This window comes from Pelodiscus sinensis, chromosome 4 (assembly GCF_049634645.1).
Source record: "Pelodiscus sinensis isolate JC-2024 chromosome 4, ASM4963464v1, whole genome shotgun sequence".
In the NCBI taxonomy this organism is placed as follows: Eukaryota; Metazoa; Chordata; order Testudines; family Trionychidae; genus Pelodiscus; species Pelodiscus sinensis.
Window position 1 is genome coordinate 38,956,371 of NC_134714.1, and position 16,466 is coordinate 38,972,836.

Consider the following 16,466-nt stretch of genomic DNA (forward strand, 5'->3'; position numbering starts at 1 on the left):
TATACATGCTGTGGCTTCACTACTATTGTTACTCAAGTTAACTGGATTAAATTGCAGTGTGAACATACATTTATTTTTTATGCTTCAACCAAAAAACACTTATACTATTAAGCTTAAAAGAAAATAGCTCCCAAAGGGCATAATCAAAACACACCTATCAGGAAAATAGTGATGATACTGAGCTCGCTGCACGTTCTTTGTTAAAAAGGGAATTGAGAAGTGGTTGAAGTAACTCCCCATAATTCTCTGCAGAGAAGGAAAGGGGAAGGGGTTCATGGCCCCAGTAGACACTGCTTGGTGGAAAAAGTATGCGGCTTGATGCCAGCGGAACAATAACGTACAAGTGGAAATATGAAAAGGCCTCTCAAAAAAGCAGGGTTGTCAAGTGGAAAGGATAGGGAAGTGGAAGCCAAGATTCCAGGGCTACACTCTCAATTCTGACAATGACTGGGCAAGTTATTTAACTTCTCTGTACTTCAGTATTTGTAGTGGAGAGTGGAATTGAAAGACTGAATTCATAAGTATGAACAGTCTGATTTTCTTGAATAAAAAAACACTGCCAGTATGCAAGCTACTGACAGTACAGTAGAGAAGTCCATGTCATCAGCATAGGAGAGGGGTAGGATTTGTATGTGGTTCCCTGTCTACTTTTTGCTGACAATTTCTCAGGATTTTGGAGAGAGTTAGAGTACAAAAGGATGGATAATGTCTGAAGTATTGCAGGGCATTGGAGTGTATATCTGGAGCCTGTTGGCTTCTGTAAATTGGAATATCTAAATAGCATGTTTGTTATATATTTCTGCAATTTGAATTGATGCCTGGTTTCCCAAATCTTTTGTAGGAGGAGCTTTTTTAATAAAACTAAATTAGTGCACATTATACTCACTAACCAGATTATAATAATGTTTTATTTCTCAACAATGTAGTTCTGAACAACTTAGGCCACAAAGTAATGACAATTACTCTTCACGACAATCTCCCCATTATTGATACTAGTGCAATTAAAGATTTAGTATTGCTAGATTCTCACGGTATATGAGTAACAAATCCATCCCTGCATCTAACGCAATGATTACTATATTTATCTTTTACATACATACATGGAAACAAGATTAAAACTCTGGTCCTTTCACGGCCAAAATGCAGACTTCTATCACTAAAGCTAAAGGAAAAATTCTATTAGCTGTTGGACACTTTCTCCATGGCTAGAGGTGCTCTTTGTGGAACACAAAGACTCCATCAGTAAGGAGGCAGTGAAACATGAGAGTACTAAAAATAGGAGTGCAGATGGGAGGCACTGTTTGGGTGAGTAAAGAGCCCTACAGGGTACATACCCACAGGGTTCAGGGATATCTTTATTCAATTCACCTAAATAGTGACTTGCTGTCTAAAATGCTGTTTATATCCACTGAAGAGGAGAATATAATGTATGTACTCTACACATTGCATATAGTGTATGTACTCTATACAAAGGCATGTGCAATGTAACCGTTCCAGGTGTTCCAAGGAAAGTGTTCCAAGTAAAATTTTTGCGATGACTCTCATGGAGTCTCCTGGGCTGTCTCCTTCTATATATTTAGCATAGGAAAGGAAACACAGCAGTCTAGGTAGTGGACAGTTGCTGCCAAAAAGGAGACTGGACTGTAGCTGATCAGCATGATTTTAACCTCCATAAGCCAGCATGAACTAACTGGGTGGTGTATATGAGAAACTGCTTCCTGATAGTTGACTGAAACTGATATGTTGAACTCTGGAAGAGTTGCATCCTACTGTCTCTGATGAAAGGGTATTCCTTTCAATATGTGTCTAATGGTGAGGGGAATAAAATAGATAGGACATTCCAAAATCAAAAAGATTCATGGAAAAAACAGCATCCAACCAGGTACCAAAGACTATCATCATTCCTTTTCCCACTGTCTCTTTCTAGCAGACTCTTTCCTCACTAAAGAATTATGGTTGTAATGCTTGCTGTGTGCCTAGCTGCCTCTGAAGGCAGCTCCCCAGCACTAGCTGCCTAGAAGTAAGGGTGAGAATACCATACCCATGTCTCCCCTATGTCACTACTACTTTCAGAACTGCTTGGACAGTCTCAACTGCTAACAACCCAGCTCTGCAGGCAGCAGCACAACAGTAAGGGTGGAAATACATACTCTGCCATCCTTACTTCTGCACTGCTGCTGGTGATAGTTCTGCCTTGAGAGCTGGATTCCTAGCCAGCAGCCAATCCCTTACCACCTGCCCAACTCTGAAGGCAATTCTGCTGCCAGCAGCTGCGCAGAAGCAAGAGTAATAATACCACAACCCCCATACAATAGCTTTGTGACCCCCATGCAACTCCTTTATGAACCAGCACCCCTACAATTACAACAATCTGAAATTTCAGATTTAAATACATGAAATAATGAAATTTACCATGTTTGAAATTCTATGACCATGAAACTGACCAAAATGGACCAGGAATTTGGTAGGGCCCTAGCTATAAAGTTCTTATGAGATATTAAAAGTAATTTAAAATCAAATTTTTCAAAGATGGACAGGACACTACTTGCATGTTTGTCATTTTCTCAATGCCCAGCTTCAGCTATCTGGAGCTTGATTTGCAGAAACAATGATCACTGAAGTCAACAGGAGCTGTGTTCTGAACATATGTGTGTGTACATTATATAGCACAATAGGTGCCTCATCCATGACTAGGGCTCTTACATTAGAGTAATATAAATAACAAAGACCTACAAAATACTAAATATACTTTAAAAACCAACAGACCATAGGTGTTTCAAATTGAGCATTCAAGACTTGTGGATATCCTTACTCTCTCAATACCTCAAGTCCTCATTTTTAAAATGGGGGATCTCATAGGAAAGTTCATGCAGATAAATTAATTTTTGAGACGCACTCCGATATTATAGTGATGAGCACCATACAAAGAACATTCTTAATAGGTTCTGAAAGATCTAAAGTAAATAAAATATGGGACCACTCACTGATGATGAAAATAAATGAAATATTGAATAGCTGCTCATTAAGTACGGCTCTAAGAGACACAGCCAGAGTGACCTAACCCTCACTGTAGACAGTGCTATGTTGACAGGAGGGATTCTCCCACTGACAGAGCTATTGCCTCTTGGGAAGATGAATTATGCCAACTAGAGAAGCTCTCTCATTGGCATAAGTAGTATCTTCACTAAGTGCTGCTGCTGTGCCAATGCAGCACTATAAGGCGTGGTCTACGCTTCAGGGTTGAGTAAACTGACTTGCTTCAGCCTACCTTGGAAGTGTCTTTACTTAAATTTGGCTCCCACTGAAGTGTCCCTCTATACTGCTCAGGGAGGTGATGTTATTAAACTGGCAATGTAATTAGGTCAACAGGGACAGTGCAGATGCTGCATTACTCACATCAACTATTACTGGCTTTCGGGATCTATCCTACAATCTCCCAAGCTGAAAATACAATCAATACAAGTGCTCCTGCTGAGGATGCTCACTGTTGGCACAGAAGCCAAATGTACTTTCGCACAAGCAATTTAATAACTATAGTGGCTGCATGCCAAGATAAGTTGATATAATTTTGTAATGTAGATATAGGTAAGTGTAAACAAGCCCTTAGACTTTTCTCCTTTCCCTGCCAATTTCTAGAGTTTCCTGATCTCCTCAGTTCTTCATCCAAATCTGCCCATCTCTCACCAGACTAGCTCTTGTTTCTTCTACATTTGAGTCAAGCTGCAAGTTTCGTCTACATTACCCTGAAGTCAGCATTACAGCTCAAAGAATACAGACATATCAGGCAGGTCAACACTTAAAAAGCAGCAATGGTACAATTACACTACTGTTACATTTTAGTGAAGACACAACTATGCTAACTAGCCATTGGCATAGCTAATCTACTTTTTACCCATGTGGAAAATGCTCCCATGAACATACTGCTCCCATCTACAGTGGGGGCTAGATTAGTATAATTTCATCGCTCATGTAGATTTTTCACACCCTGGTGTGAGACAGTTATACCATGTAAGTCTGCAGTGTAGAACTGATTGTCTCCCTGTTCTCAGTTCTGGTGGTCCAGAGCAGTCATTGGAGGGAAATCCTGCTCAGTTCCTTCAGCCCTGAGATGGAGCACACTTAGAAGAGATATACTTTTAGGCTGTGTCTACATTGGCACCCTTTTCTGGAAAAGGGATACTAATGAGACAAGTTGGAATTACAAATGCCACGGGGGATTTAAATATCCCCCGCGGCATTTGCATGAACAAGTCAGAATTGCAAATGCCGCGGGGGATTTAAATATCCCCCGCGGCATTTGCATGAATATGGCTGCCGCTTTTTTCCGGCTCTGGGCTTTGCCGGAGAAAAGTGCCAGTCTAGATGGGATCTTTCAGAAAATAAAGCCTTTTCCGGAAGATCCCTTATTCCTCTTAAAATCGGGAATAAGGGATCTTCCGGAAAAGGCTTTATTTTCTGAAAGATCCCATCTAGACTGGCACTTTTCTCCGGCAAAGCCCAGAGCCGGAAAAAAGCGGCAGCCATATTCATGCAAATGCCGCGGGGGATATTTAAATCCTCCGTGGCATTTGCAATTATGACTTGTCTCATTAGCATCCCTTTTCCGGAAAAGGGTGCCAATGTAGACACAGCCTTAGGGAATTTTAGGGAACTTTTAGCTGGGAGACGGGGAGCAAAGCCGCGGAGCACGCGAGCAGCGGACAGCCCAGACGCGCCGCGGCTGTCCCGCTGCCGGCGTCCTCAGAGGCTTTGCTCCCCGTCTCCCTGGTCTGCTGGTCTCCCAGGTCTGCTGTCCCGCTGCCGGCATGTTCCGTGGCTTTGCTCCCCGTCTCCCTGGTCTGCTGGAGACCAACAGACCAGGGAGACGGGGAGCAAAGCAGAGCAAAGCCGCGGAGCACGCGGGCAGCGGACAGTCCAGACGCGCCGCAGCTGTCCTGCTGCCGGCATGCTCCGCGGCTTTGCTCCACTTTGCTCCCCGTCTCCCTGGTCTGCTGGTCTCCAGCAGACCAGGGAGATGGGGAGCAAAGCCGCGGAGCACGCGGGCAGCGGACAGCCCAGACGCGCCGTGGCTGTCCCGCTGCCGGCGTGTTCCGCAGCTTTGCTCCCAGTCTCCCTAGTCTGCTGGAGACCCACAGAGCAGGAAGACGGGGAGCAATGCAGAGCAAAGCCACGGAGCATGCGGGCAGCGGACAGCCCAGACGCGCCGCAGCTGTCCCGCTGCCGGCGTGCTCCGCGGCTTTGCTCCACTTTGCTCCCTGTCTCCCTGGTCTACTGGTCCGCTCGTAAAATGAGGTTTACCTAGTTCGAACTAAGCGCTCCGCTAGTTCGAATTAAATTCGAACTAGCAGAGCGCTAGTGTAGCGCCTATTAAAGTTAGTTCGAACTAACGTCCGTTAGTTCGAACTAACTCTGTAGTGTAGACATACCCTCAGAGTGAATAACTGCTGTGTAGTGGTCCATTCTGGATAAGCAAATGCACTAGTCATCTTTAGATAAGTACAGTAAAAACAGTTTATGACAAGCAAGTTTTGCTGGCTAGTTTTCATGAGACTGTTCTATCAGCTGAGCTTTGAAATAAACATTTTCTATAATTTCTTATAGGTATATGTGTTGTTTAAAATATAAACTGAAAAGAGACAATATGCTGTTCTTCTAAAGCAGGATAGACAATAGAACAGTACAAATTAAAAAAAACTTGCATGAAATTGCAACGGAAGTATTTCTGCCTACTGAAAATAACTCACCCAAAAGTCTACTCCCAAATTTATCAGAAATAATAATTTACGTTTACAAGTTCTACAAAACTGGCTAGCCATATAAGAATGTTTAAACGGTTTTATGATTTTGCTAGAGTTGTACATTTTTTCATGTGTATGACATTTATGTACTTTATTTCAAAGATAAAAGCATTCTTGCTTTATTCTCAATTAACAACTGAAACCAACCTTCTAGAACATAAGAATGGTCAGACCAAAGGTCCATCTAGTCCAGTGACCTGTGTTCCAAAAGTGGCCAATGCCAGATACCGCAGAGGGAGTGAACAGAACAGGCAGTCATCAAGTGATCCCTCTCCTGTCATCCATTTCTAGCCCCTGACAAACAAAGGCCAGGGACAAAACCCAACACATCCTGGCTAATAGCCATTGATGGAACTAACCTCCATGAATTTATCTAGTTCTTTTTTGAACCCTGTTAAAGTCATGGTCTTCACAACATCCTCTGGCAAGGAGTTCCAAGGTTGACTGCGCACTGCGTGAAGAAAAAATTCTTTGTTTGTTTTAAACCTGCTACCTATTAATTTTATTTAGTGGCCTCTAGTTCTTATATTATGGGAACAAGTAAATAACTTTTCCTTATTGACTTTCTCCATACATATCTTGATTTTATATCATTTTATATCATTATATATGATTAACTATCATATCCCCCTTTAGTCTCCTCTTTTCTAAGATGAAAAGTCCCAGTCTTTTCAATCTCTCTTCATACAACACATGTCCCAAAACCTAATCATTTTGTTGCCCTTTTTTAAAGCATTTTCACTGCCAGCATTTTGAGATGAGGTAACTACATCTGTACTCAGTATTCAAGATGTAGGCATACCATAGATTTATATGTGGGCAATAAGTTATTCTCTATTCCTTTTTAAATTATTCCTAACATTGTTTGCTTTTTTGACTGCTGCTGCACATTGAGTGGATGTTTTCAGAGAATTACCCACAATGATTCCAAGACATTTCCTTGAGCAGGTGTAGCTAAATTAGTTCCCATCATACAGTATGTATACTGGGTTTATTTTTTCCAATATACATTACTTTGTATTTATCAACATTAAAATTCATTTGCCATTTTGTTGCCCAATCACCTAGTTTTGTGACATCCTTTCGAAGCTCTTCTCTGTCTGCTTTAGTTTTAACTATCTTAAGCAGTTTAGTATCATCTGAAAAATTTGCCATCTCAGGGTATGTCTACACTACCACCCTAGTTCGAACTAGGGTGGCAATGTAGGCAACCGGAGTTGCAAATGAAGCCTGGGATTTGAATTTCCTGGGCTTCATTTGCATCTCGCCGGGCGCCGCCATTTTTAAATGTCCGCTTGTGCGGACTCCGTGCCACGCGGCTACACACGGCACGGACTAGGTAGTTCGGACTAGGCTTTCTATTCCGAACTACCGTTACTCCTCGTGATACGTGAAACGAGGAGTAATGGTAGTTCAGAATAGGAAACCTAGTCCGAACTACCTAGTCCGTGCCACGTGTAGCCATGCGGCACGGAGTCCGCACTAGCGGACATTTAAAAATGGCGGCGCCCGGCGAGATGCAAATGAAGCCTGGGAAATTCAAATCCCGGGCTTCATTTGCAACTCCGGTTGCCTACATTACCACCCTAGTTCGAACTAGGGTGATAGAGTAGACATACCCTCACTGTTTACCCCTTTTTCTGGATCATTTAAAAAGATGTTGAATAGGATTTATACCAGTAAGGACCCTTGGGGGGACACCACTCTCCATTCTGAAACCTTACCATTTATTCCTACTCTTTTTTTCCTGCCTTTTAACTAGGGATCCCCCTTGTCCACATGTTTGTTGACCCCTTCAAAGAACTCTAGTAGATTAGTAAGGCATGATTTCCCTTTAAATAAATCATGTTGACTTCTCCCAACAAATTATGTTCATCTATGTGTCTGACAATTCTATTTTTCACTATAGTTTCAATTAATTTGTCTGCTACTGACATTAGACTTGCTAGTCTGTAATTGCCAGGATATAGCAGGAACTCTTTTTTAAATACTAGCATCACATTAGCTATCTTCCAGCCGTTAGGTACAGAAGATGATTCAAAGGATAGGTTACAAATCACAGTTAAGGAATCTGCCATCTGCAGAGACTGTTGTCATTTTGTGAAGCAGGAGGATGCAGTACATCAGGGCTACTGAACACGAAGCTTGCAGGTCGCATGAGGCCTGCAGCCCATTTGTTTGCGGCCTGCGGTGCGGTTTGGATTTATGCGGGGCTCAACACATGGCCCGCAGGTGAAAGCCAAAACAAAAAAGTCAATATAATGGTCTTCTATTGATATGCATTTTAGAAGTTAAATTCCTGGACTGTCATTGCTCATTAAAAGTGCTGTCATATGGGTGGAAATTGGGTAAATATTTCATTTTATTAATATCAGCAGAACAGACTTAAATGGGGCCTGTGTGCTGTGTAGTCTTGCCTTAATCTTTGTTTTCATGCCTGTCAGTGTGAAATAAGTTATTTGCATATATATTTGCATGTATATGCAACCACATTTAAGTTGTGGCCCTCAGCATGTGCTGTGAGTATCATTGTTGCCCCCGGCCCTTCCAAAGTTAAGTAGCCCTGCAGTACATTAAGGAGGAGTCTGATACTACTCTCTCATGGAGACTATTTTTGTTATATTGATGTGAGTCTAGGTAGGCCAAAGTTTATTAACTACAAAATATAGATTTTAAGTATCATAAGAGATGCAAACAGATAAAATCAGATTACCTAGCAAATAAAAAAATGCAAACTAAACTTCATACACTAAATAGACGAGATATGAATAGCAGATTCTTACCCTTAGAGATGATATAAGCAGGCTGTAAATTCTTAAGGGGCAAACAGCATTTGCTCTACAACTTGGAATCCCCAGGTATTTCATTCACAGGCTAGAAATCCCTTAGCCTAGATCAAACACTTCCCCCAGTTCAGACTTTGTCCCTCGGGTGAGTTCATGAGTCTTCTTGGGTGGGTGGTGAAGAATCACAAATAATGTCATTCCCTACCTTATGTAGCTTTTGCAATTAGCAATTTTTCAAAAGCTTGGTTCCTAGACTAATCTCTGGAAAAACACTGACATTGCAAGATGAAGTCTAGAGACGTGGTTTCATCACTTGTAAAGTCACAGCAACTTGAAGGCTGTCTGTAGCATTCTCACGAAGGTCCATGTGGGACATAAGCTTCTCCTAAGAGTTCTGAAAGAACTCAAATGTGAGCATGTGGAACTATTAACTGTGGTTTGCAACCTATCCTTTAAATCAGCTTCTGTACCTAATGACTGGAAGATAGCTAGCATTAGGGACAAGGGCGGATGAGAGTGCCATGGGGCCCCGGGCAGCACAATTTCGCAGGGCCCCCCCCTTTGACATGGCACATGCACCGTGGTGCCACAGCGCATGCGCGGGGCTTCTGCAAGCACGGGGCCTGGGGCAGCCGCCCTGCTCGCCCTGCCCCAAATCCGCCACTGATCAGGGACATTACATTTAGTTTAATCAACTAATCGATGGATTTTCCATTGACTAGTTGATTATGTGATAAGTGCCGCAACGCCGATATCTTTGATCACATGGCCGAGTCCCTGACAGAGTGTGGACATCCACTCTGGACCTTGGAACAGGTCCGGAGTAAGGTAAAAGAACTCTGTCAGTGATACAACAGGACGAGAGAGCACAGCTCGTGCTCAGGGGCAAGATCCCACTCCTGTCCCTACTACCAGGAGCTGCACCAAGTCCTGGGGGGTGGGGAAACATCTTCCCTATCCATCATTGTGAACTCCAGCCTGGAGACCCCCGTTGTCACCCGGAGATCACGGCGGAGGATGACGACGATCAAGGACAGCAGGAGGAGGCGGCAGCAGATGAAACAGACACTGTCACCCTGTCCATAGATACTCCCTTTGGGGTATCTGGCATTGGCCACTTTTGGAACACAGGTCACTGGACTAGATGGACCTTTGGTTTCCAGGCCTAGTCTGACATCAGGGAGGGATCTTCAGGTGAGTGCTCTCAGTTTGTCACAAACACATGGCAGGGGAGCAGGCACATATGGGGGTGGGGTGCAAGCATCGCTCGAGCTGCTCATTGTGCTGCAGTCTATGCACGTGAAACCATATGCAGCAATAGTGTGTGCCACATGGACTCAGCAGGCAGCCCCTGAGCACAAGTGGGCTCCTGCTACTAGGCTCAGGGGATGCCAGACACACGTCTGGCCCCAGGAGGTAGCCCTCCCAGCGTAGCCACGGCTGAAAGCAGGCTAGCCACACGGGCACAGGCATGACCCCAGACACACCGAGGAGTGCTGCATAGAGCACACGGGCATGCCTGCATATGCAAGGCACCACCCACTCCTGTGGACAGCTCTGCCAGGAGCAGGTATGTATGCGGACCCCAAGGAGGGCCAGGCTGCTCCCAGCTCCTCTGCCACCCACGGGATCCCACTGTGGCTGGACACTTCCCTTGCCTGCTTGTCCGTGGACTGGAGTGGGAGGAGGAAGGCCAGCATGATCCGCAAGGCACCTTGGGGCCCCTGTGAGACAGGGCCCACTGTGCAGGCCACACATTGCCTTGCTCCCGGGACATCCTCCTCCTCTGACCCAAGGACTGTTGGTCGCTGCTCACAAAGGAAAGACAGTGTCTGCATGGATGACTGACCACCTCTCCCTCTTTGTGTTCTCCACAGCCAGACCAGTCGGGACTGAAGGGCAAGCCATGCCACTCTTGCTAGAGCCTGGGGCACCCAAAAGCACTCCAGGGTCCAGGAAGACCTCATGCGGCAGTATGTCAGCATCCTGTGCGACATACAGGAGACCCTGGTGCAGAAGATCTGCGAGGACACTGAGTGACGGAACCATGCCTGGGACCAGCTCATCCAGTGGTACGATAACATGTGTGCCATCATGAGGGAAATGATGGCACACGCACCTACTGTTGCTGCTCCTGCCTACCACATTCCCCTCCTTGCTATGCACATTCCCCCTCCCTCTGCCCCCAAAATGATGCTTCTGCCTCTTCCCCAAGTGATACCCATTCCCCCTCCGCCATCCCGGACCCCGCTCCAGCCCCACTCCTGTGTTCCCTGGACCCATCCAACTCCAAGTCCCATGAGGTCCCCGCACCCAAGGTGGCACATGCAGCTGCCCTCTCTCCCCTCCCCCCACCCATGCCACTCTGAGCCCTCCTCCCCCTCCAGGTTATGAGCTACCCTCCTCCTCTTCAGCTTTTCGTAATGAAAGCTCAATACAGAGTTCGTTTTCTTGAAAACCAAACAGGTGTTTTTATTGAGAGGTCCAGGAAGGGGCAAAGGGAGGGGTTGTGGTGGGAATGGGATAGGACAGCAAACCAGAGGCCCCTATTGGGGGGGCATTAGGGAGAGTTACTCGGGTCCTTGAGAAAACCTCTCCCTCAGAGCCTCCCGGATGCACACCATGGCCTGATAAGCCTGGCGGATGGCAGCTGTCCTCAGCTGCTTGAAGGGTCACCCCTCGCCGCCGGCATCTGTCCCCCATTCCAGGAAGAAGGCTTCCCCCTTCCTCTCCACAATGTGCTCTCCCATGCTGAGATGGGTCAGCGGGCACCTGAGACATGCCTTGAGGTGGCTGAAGTCACACTAGACCTGAATCCTAGCCCAGTTTAGATGAGCATTGAATTGGTCCCTGCTGGGGTCCAGGTGTCTGGTATAAGGCTTCATGACCCACGGCATGAGGGGGTAGGCCGCGTCACCCACTATGCACAATGGCATCTGCACATACCCAACTGCTAATTTACGGTGGGGAAGAATGTGCCCGCCTCCAGCTTCCCGTACAGGCTAGAGTTCCAAAAGATGCAGGCATCATTTGCCCTGCCCGATCGCCCAACAAAAATATCTGTGAAGTGTCTATGGTGGTTGACCAGGGCCTGCAGCACCATTGAGAAGTAGCCCTTCCTATTAATATCCTGGGCTGCTCGATGTTCAGGTGCGCGGATAGGGATGTGGGTCCCATCTATGGCTCCAGCGCAGTTCAGGAACCCCGAGGCAGCAAATCCAGACATGATCAGGTCCACATTTCCCAGGTGGATGACCCTCTGCAGTAGGACAGAGTTGATGGCCCTCACAACCTGCAGAAGAAGACACACACAAAAACAGAGAATGAGAGAGGGGTGCCTGAGCCCTTTGGAGGTGCCCATCCCCCCCTTCTCCCCTCACAAACACCCCAGGAGCCACCCCCTTTAAGGCCACCCCCCAGTAGCAGGGCTCTTTGAGAGCAGGAAGGCACACCCCCCCAGGGATGGGGCTTTCCTCCACCATCAATCCACCCCCTACAGCTCCCAACCCCCCTTTCCCAAGGGTCCTCCTTTTCCTGAACTCTCCCCCCTCCCCCCCATGCAGGGACTGCAGCCCAAGAGTGTCTTACCTCCATGAGGAGGGCCCTGATGGTGGACTTCCCCACAATGAACTGGTTGCCCACCGACCGGTAACTGGGGTGGAGAGCTTCCAGAGGGTGATTGCGACCAGCTTCTCCAAGGAAATGGCAGGCCATGGGGGGCGGAGGGGAGGGAGGGAGGTGGTCATGTCTCCGGAGGACAGGGGTAAGCCAGACACGTAGCTCCAAAAAGATAGCTTTCCTCATGTGGAAGTTTTGGAGCCACTGTTGGTCATCCCACCGCTCCATGTCTAGCTGGTCCCATGAATCCAAACTCCAAAAATGCCTCTCCACTGTGGGGTGCGGTTGCCAGAGGGTAGCTCCTGCACCCAGGGAGAGGGTCCCAAGAATGAGCTCAGGGTCAAGCTCAGTCAGGACCAGGAAGGCAGCTGGCACAAAGTGCTGCAGAAACTGCAGCATTACCATGTGGGGCCATCGCATGCCCAGGGGCAGCTCCAGCTCCATGGCACAAAGGAAAAAGCTAAGGCATCCAAAAAAGTGGGGCAACCACAGCAGGCACTGTGAGAGCTTTGCTGTCCCTCAAAGAGGTAGCACACAGCAGAAGCAGAGAAACGGCTATCTAGGGGTGTCCCTTTAAGTGCGTTTCTCTGCAAGGCTCCGGCACCAGCACTCGGAAGTCACTGGTGACCTAAAGCCTTGGCTGAAGAGGTTCCGGGTGGCCTTTTAAGCAAGTGTCCAATCAGTCTGGACACTCTTTCAAAAAAAGCAGATCACTTTTTCGATGTGTTTATGTGTGTGGACACTCTCTTTCAAAAGAAGTTTTTTTTTGGAAGATCTCTTCCCCCCGCCTCCCCAAAAAAACCCACTCTTTCAAAAGAAGCCTGCAGTCTAGACGTAGCCTCTGAAGCACATGATACTGGTCACTGTTGGAAGATAGGATACTAAATGACATGTACCCAGTATAGCCATTCTGATGTTCTTACACACTGCTTTTCCAAAAAAGAGTGCCTACAATTCCAGTTTGGAGATTTCAGACATTTCTATGAATTGATTTAAACTACTGCCTCAAGAGCTGAAGGCGATATGTTCTTCCAGTTTGGCAGCACAGATTCTCACGATATACAGTAAGCATTATCTCTGTACAATATTATCACATTTATAAACTAAACCACGTAAAGCTTCATACACAGCATCTCCAAGAACAATTGTGTCTAATCTGATATTCAAGAATAGCCACTAAAAACTAAAATTCTTCAATAGCTGCAGTCCTATAGTGCCAAAGCTACAAGGTACACATAGATATTCAACAGAAAGCACATAATTAGTTCTTTGGCTGTATTTGCAGATAAGAAATTAGTTCTCTAACACACTATTTCTTAAAGAGCATTTTAAAATTCTTGAGAAGGTCATTAACTTGGTCGTTTGAGCATCCAGTTAAAATCTTTCATTTTAATTAGGGTTCTCAAAAAAACTGAAATAGTTTTAACTATCAGTTTAATGAATTAGTTGTTTTTTGTTTTAAGTGGACTGCTACAAACAGACCAGGGATTTGGGGTTAGAAACATTGTGAGTCTTCAGGAAAATATAAAAGGGAGATACCTATCACTCTCATATGCCTCCAATTTAGTACTGTATCAGATAATTACCAATAAGGCATTTTGATTGACAATGGAAAAAGAGACTCAAGACCCTCATATGTTATTTACACTAAACACCACACATTGATTCCATGTCCTTTTGAAATTCCTGCACACTTATATGTTGTTCATCAAAATGAGGCAAAAAGTGAGAAGTAAGCATGGTGCATTGTATGGAATTATTCTGTTTGGGAATGGAACATCTGATTTATGTTCATTTTTAGTGTGTTTCTGCCTTGTCCCACCTGATTTTCCAGGTATATTATTCAGAGGTTCCAAGCATCCATATTCCTGCTTATAAGTATTTTCAATGTCTGACTTTTCCGCATCCCAGTTAAGCCCTTACAATGTCCAAAGGTCTATCATACCCCACACATTACTGTAGAATCTGAAGGTCATTCTTCTCCTCACCCACAGTGATCTATAGCTTCTGAATTTCATTGTTTCCACCCCTAGCTACTCACAGGCCTGAGTGCCAGCATTCATCTCATGTCACCACCATTCCCCCTCCCCATTTGTCAGAGGATACCAACTGGAAGTGGAACCCTCCAAGTTCTCATACAAAGACATTGTATGACTCCCCTCCATGACCCACAGATACTCACAGGATTTTGGTGTCCCGTGGGAGGCTGGGAATGAAGTGTGTCTCCTTGCAGGTGATTTTGTAATGGTCCCAGTCTGAGCACTCACAAACTGATGAAGGGCACATCTCTGTGCCCCTGCTCCACAGCACCATCTCCAGCAGCAGCAGGTGCTGGAAAGCTACCAGCAGCCACAACATCTTCCACAAAGCTGTGGCTGCTGTTCCTTCATCAAACCCTGGCCTCACTCTTCTCCAGTAGAGTGGAGGAACAAGACAACCAAGGATACAGGTGGCAAACGACTATTATCACACCAAGTAAGGTAGCAGGAAACTGCACCTTAAATAAAAAACCTCCTCCTCCCTAAAGAGGAGCAGAAGAGAAAAATCATTAAGCAGAAGAGAAAAATCCTATGTGCCCTGCCCATTAGCAGCCGCCTTGCCTCCCATGGTACCCTACTCTCTCCCCACAGGCACGCTGCTCCTTCCTCGAGGAACAACATCCCGTTTCCATAACTCCAGGTATCCCGCTCCTCTACCCCCAACGCTCCACAGGCCCCCCCCCCCATCCACTCCCCAACTTCCTCCAGTCACCCAGTCTCCAGGTCGTCGTCCCCCTACGCAAGTCTCTCCCCGGAGCAGTCGGTTTCCCCCCTGCCAACTCTCCCTGCCTCCCCTCCCCGTCCGCGCTTGAAGCTCCCCGCCTCTCCCCAGGGGACTAGGCTCCCCGCTCCCGCAGGTACTTTAGCCTCCAACAGATTGAGTCTTCCACACGCTACTCCCAGCACAGCCCACACCCGCCACAGCCACTCCGCCCACAGCCGAGCCCCGCAGGGGAGCATCGCTCCCAGCCCCGCTCCACCCCGAACTGCTCACCGGGACAAACTTCGCTGCTGGGTGCGGAGCTCCCCTTCACGCCGCGCTTAGCGCTGGGAAGGCGACTCCGGGGCCGTTGCCTCGGTCGGACACATCACTGCAGCACGGGCGGCGGCGCCGTTTTCTTCTCAACTCCGAGTCTCAGTTGGGACGCGGACCGGAGCCGCTACCCTCCGCTTGACCGCCCCCAGCGGCTTCTGGGCAGTAGCGGCTGCCCGCACCGGCCACCTAGCGGCCACCGCTGGTGGTGGCTAGTGCCAGGACTACCTGCAGAGAGCGGCAGGAGAGGGGACGGGCCTGGGAGCAAGAGGCAAAAGAGAGACACTCAGGTTCTGTCAGACCGTGTGCCGCAGCCTACCCATTGGCGTGAGACAGTGGTTGGTGAGTTATTTGGGAATCAGATGTGTGTTGTGAGTATAAGGATGCGGTGTGCCATTAATAATGGACCATAAGGGCATGGCCCAAGTTCAGAAGAAACCTTATGATATTAAAAAGGTGTTAACATACACATTGCTAAACCCAATGATCAGACCACCTTAAATGTATATGGCTTTGTAAAATGGGTGTGGTATTATTTACCAGCTGCTCCCCACCCCTGCCAGCCACTTTTAAACATAAACTTGACACTGCCCTCTAATAATATTTGTTAGTTAACACAGTTCCTAGCAGAATATGTTTTCCCAATGTAGAGGTGGCAGGTGAGAGCCGCCAAGCAGCAAGAGTTTGGGGCATGGCCTTATGATTGTTTATTAATGCTACCTTCGCTAATGTAAAACATGCAAAACTAAAGTAAACTATTGCCAGGTACAGAAACTAAGAGACATACAGAACATTCAAAATTCAGACTAGCACACCTATTAAACCAAAGTGATTGAAAACAGGACATTTCCTACTCTGACTGAAGTATAAGGACATGCCATAAAGATAAATAAGGAGAAGAAACAGGGTCTAGCACTAGAGAAAGAAGACAGAGGTTACCCATCATGTACCTCTTGTACAGGGTAGGTTGCAGGCTTCTGCTATCAAAGCCGCATATGGGGCTGACTGTAGCCCCTTCTTCCCAATACAGCAGATGTGTTTACTAGCTAGAACATTCTTTAGTGCATACAGCCATAAAGGGCTACTGTGAACTTCTGGTTTGTTATACATGGCTGAACAGTACAATAGTTAACCATTTATTTTACATCATTCCATGTAACAACCCAATACTGCCCCAAGAATAGATGCTAAC

At 46.4% G+C, this 16,466-nt stretch overlaps 1 protein-coding gene across 1 annotated transcript in view; it reads right to left on the minus strand.

Annotated features, from left to right (window-relative positions):
- Nucleotides 1-15,520, minus strand: part of TSHR (thyroid stimulating hormone receptor) — a 129,285-nt gene extending 113,765 nt beyond the window's left edge. The window contains exons 1-2 of the mRNA XM_006115977.4: nt 15,236-15,520; nt 14,385-14,723 (exon numbers count right to left, since the gene is read on the minus strand). Of these exons, the coding sequence (XP_006116039.2) occupies nt 14,385-14,560 (176 nt within the window). The 5' untranslated portion in view covers nt 14,561-14,723; nt 15,236-15,520. The remainder of the gene's footprint in view (nt 1-14,384; nt 14,724-15,235) is intronic.
- Nucleotides 15,521-16,466: the final 946 nt, after the last annotated feature.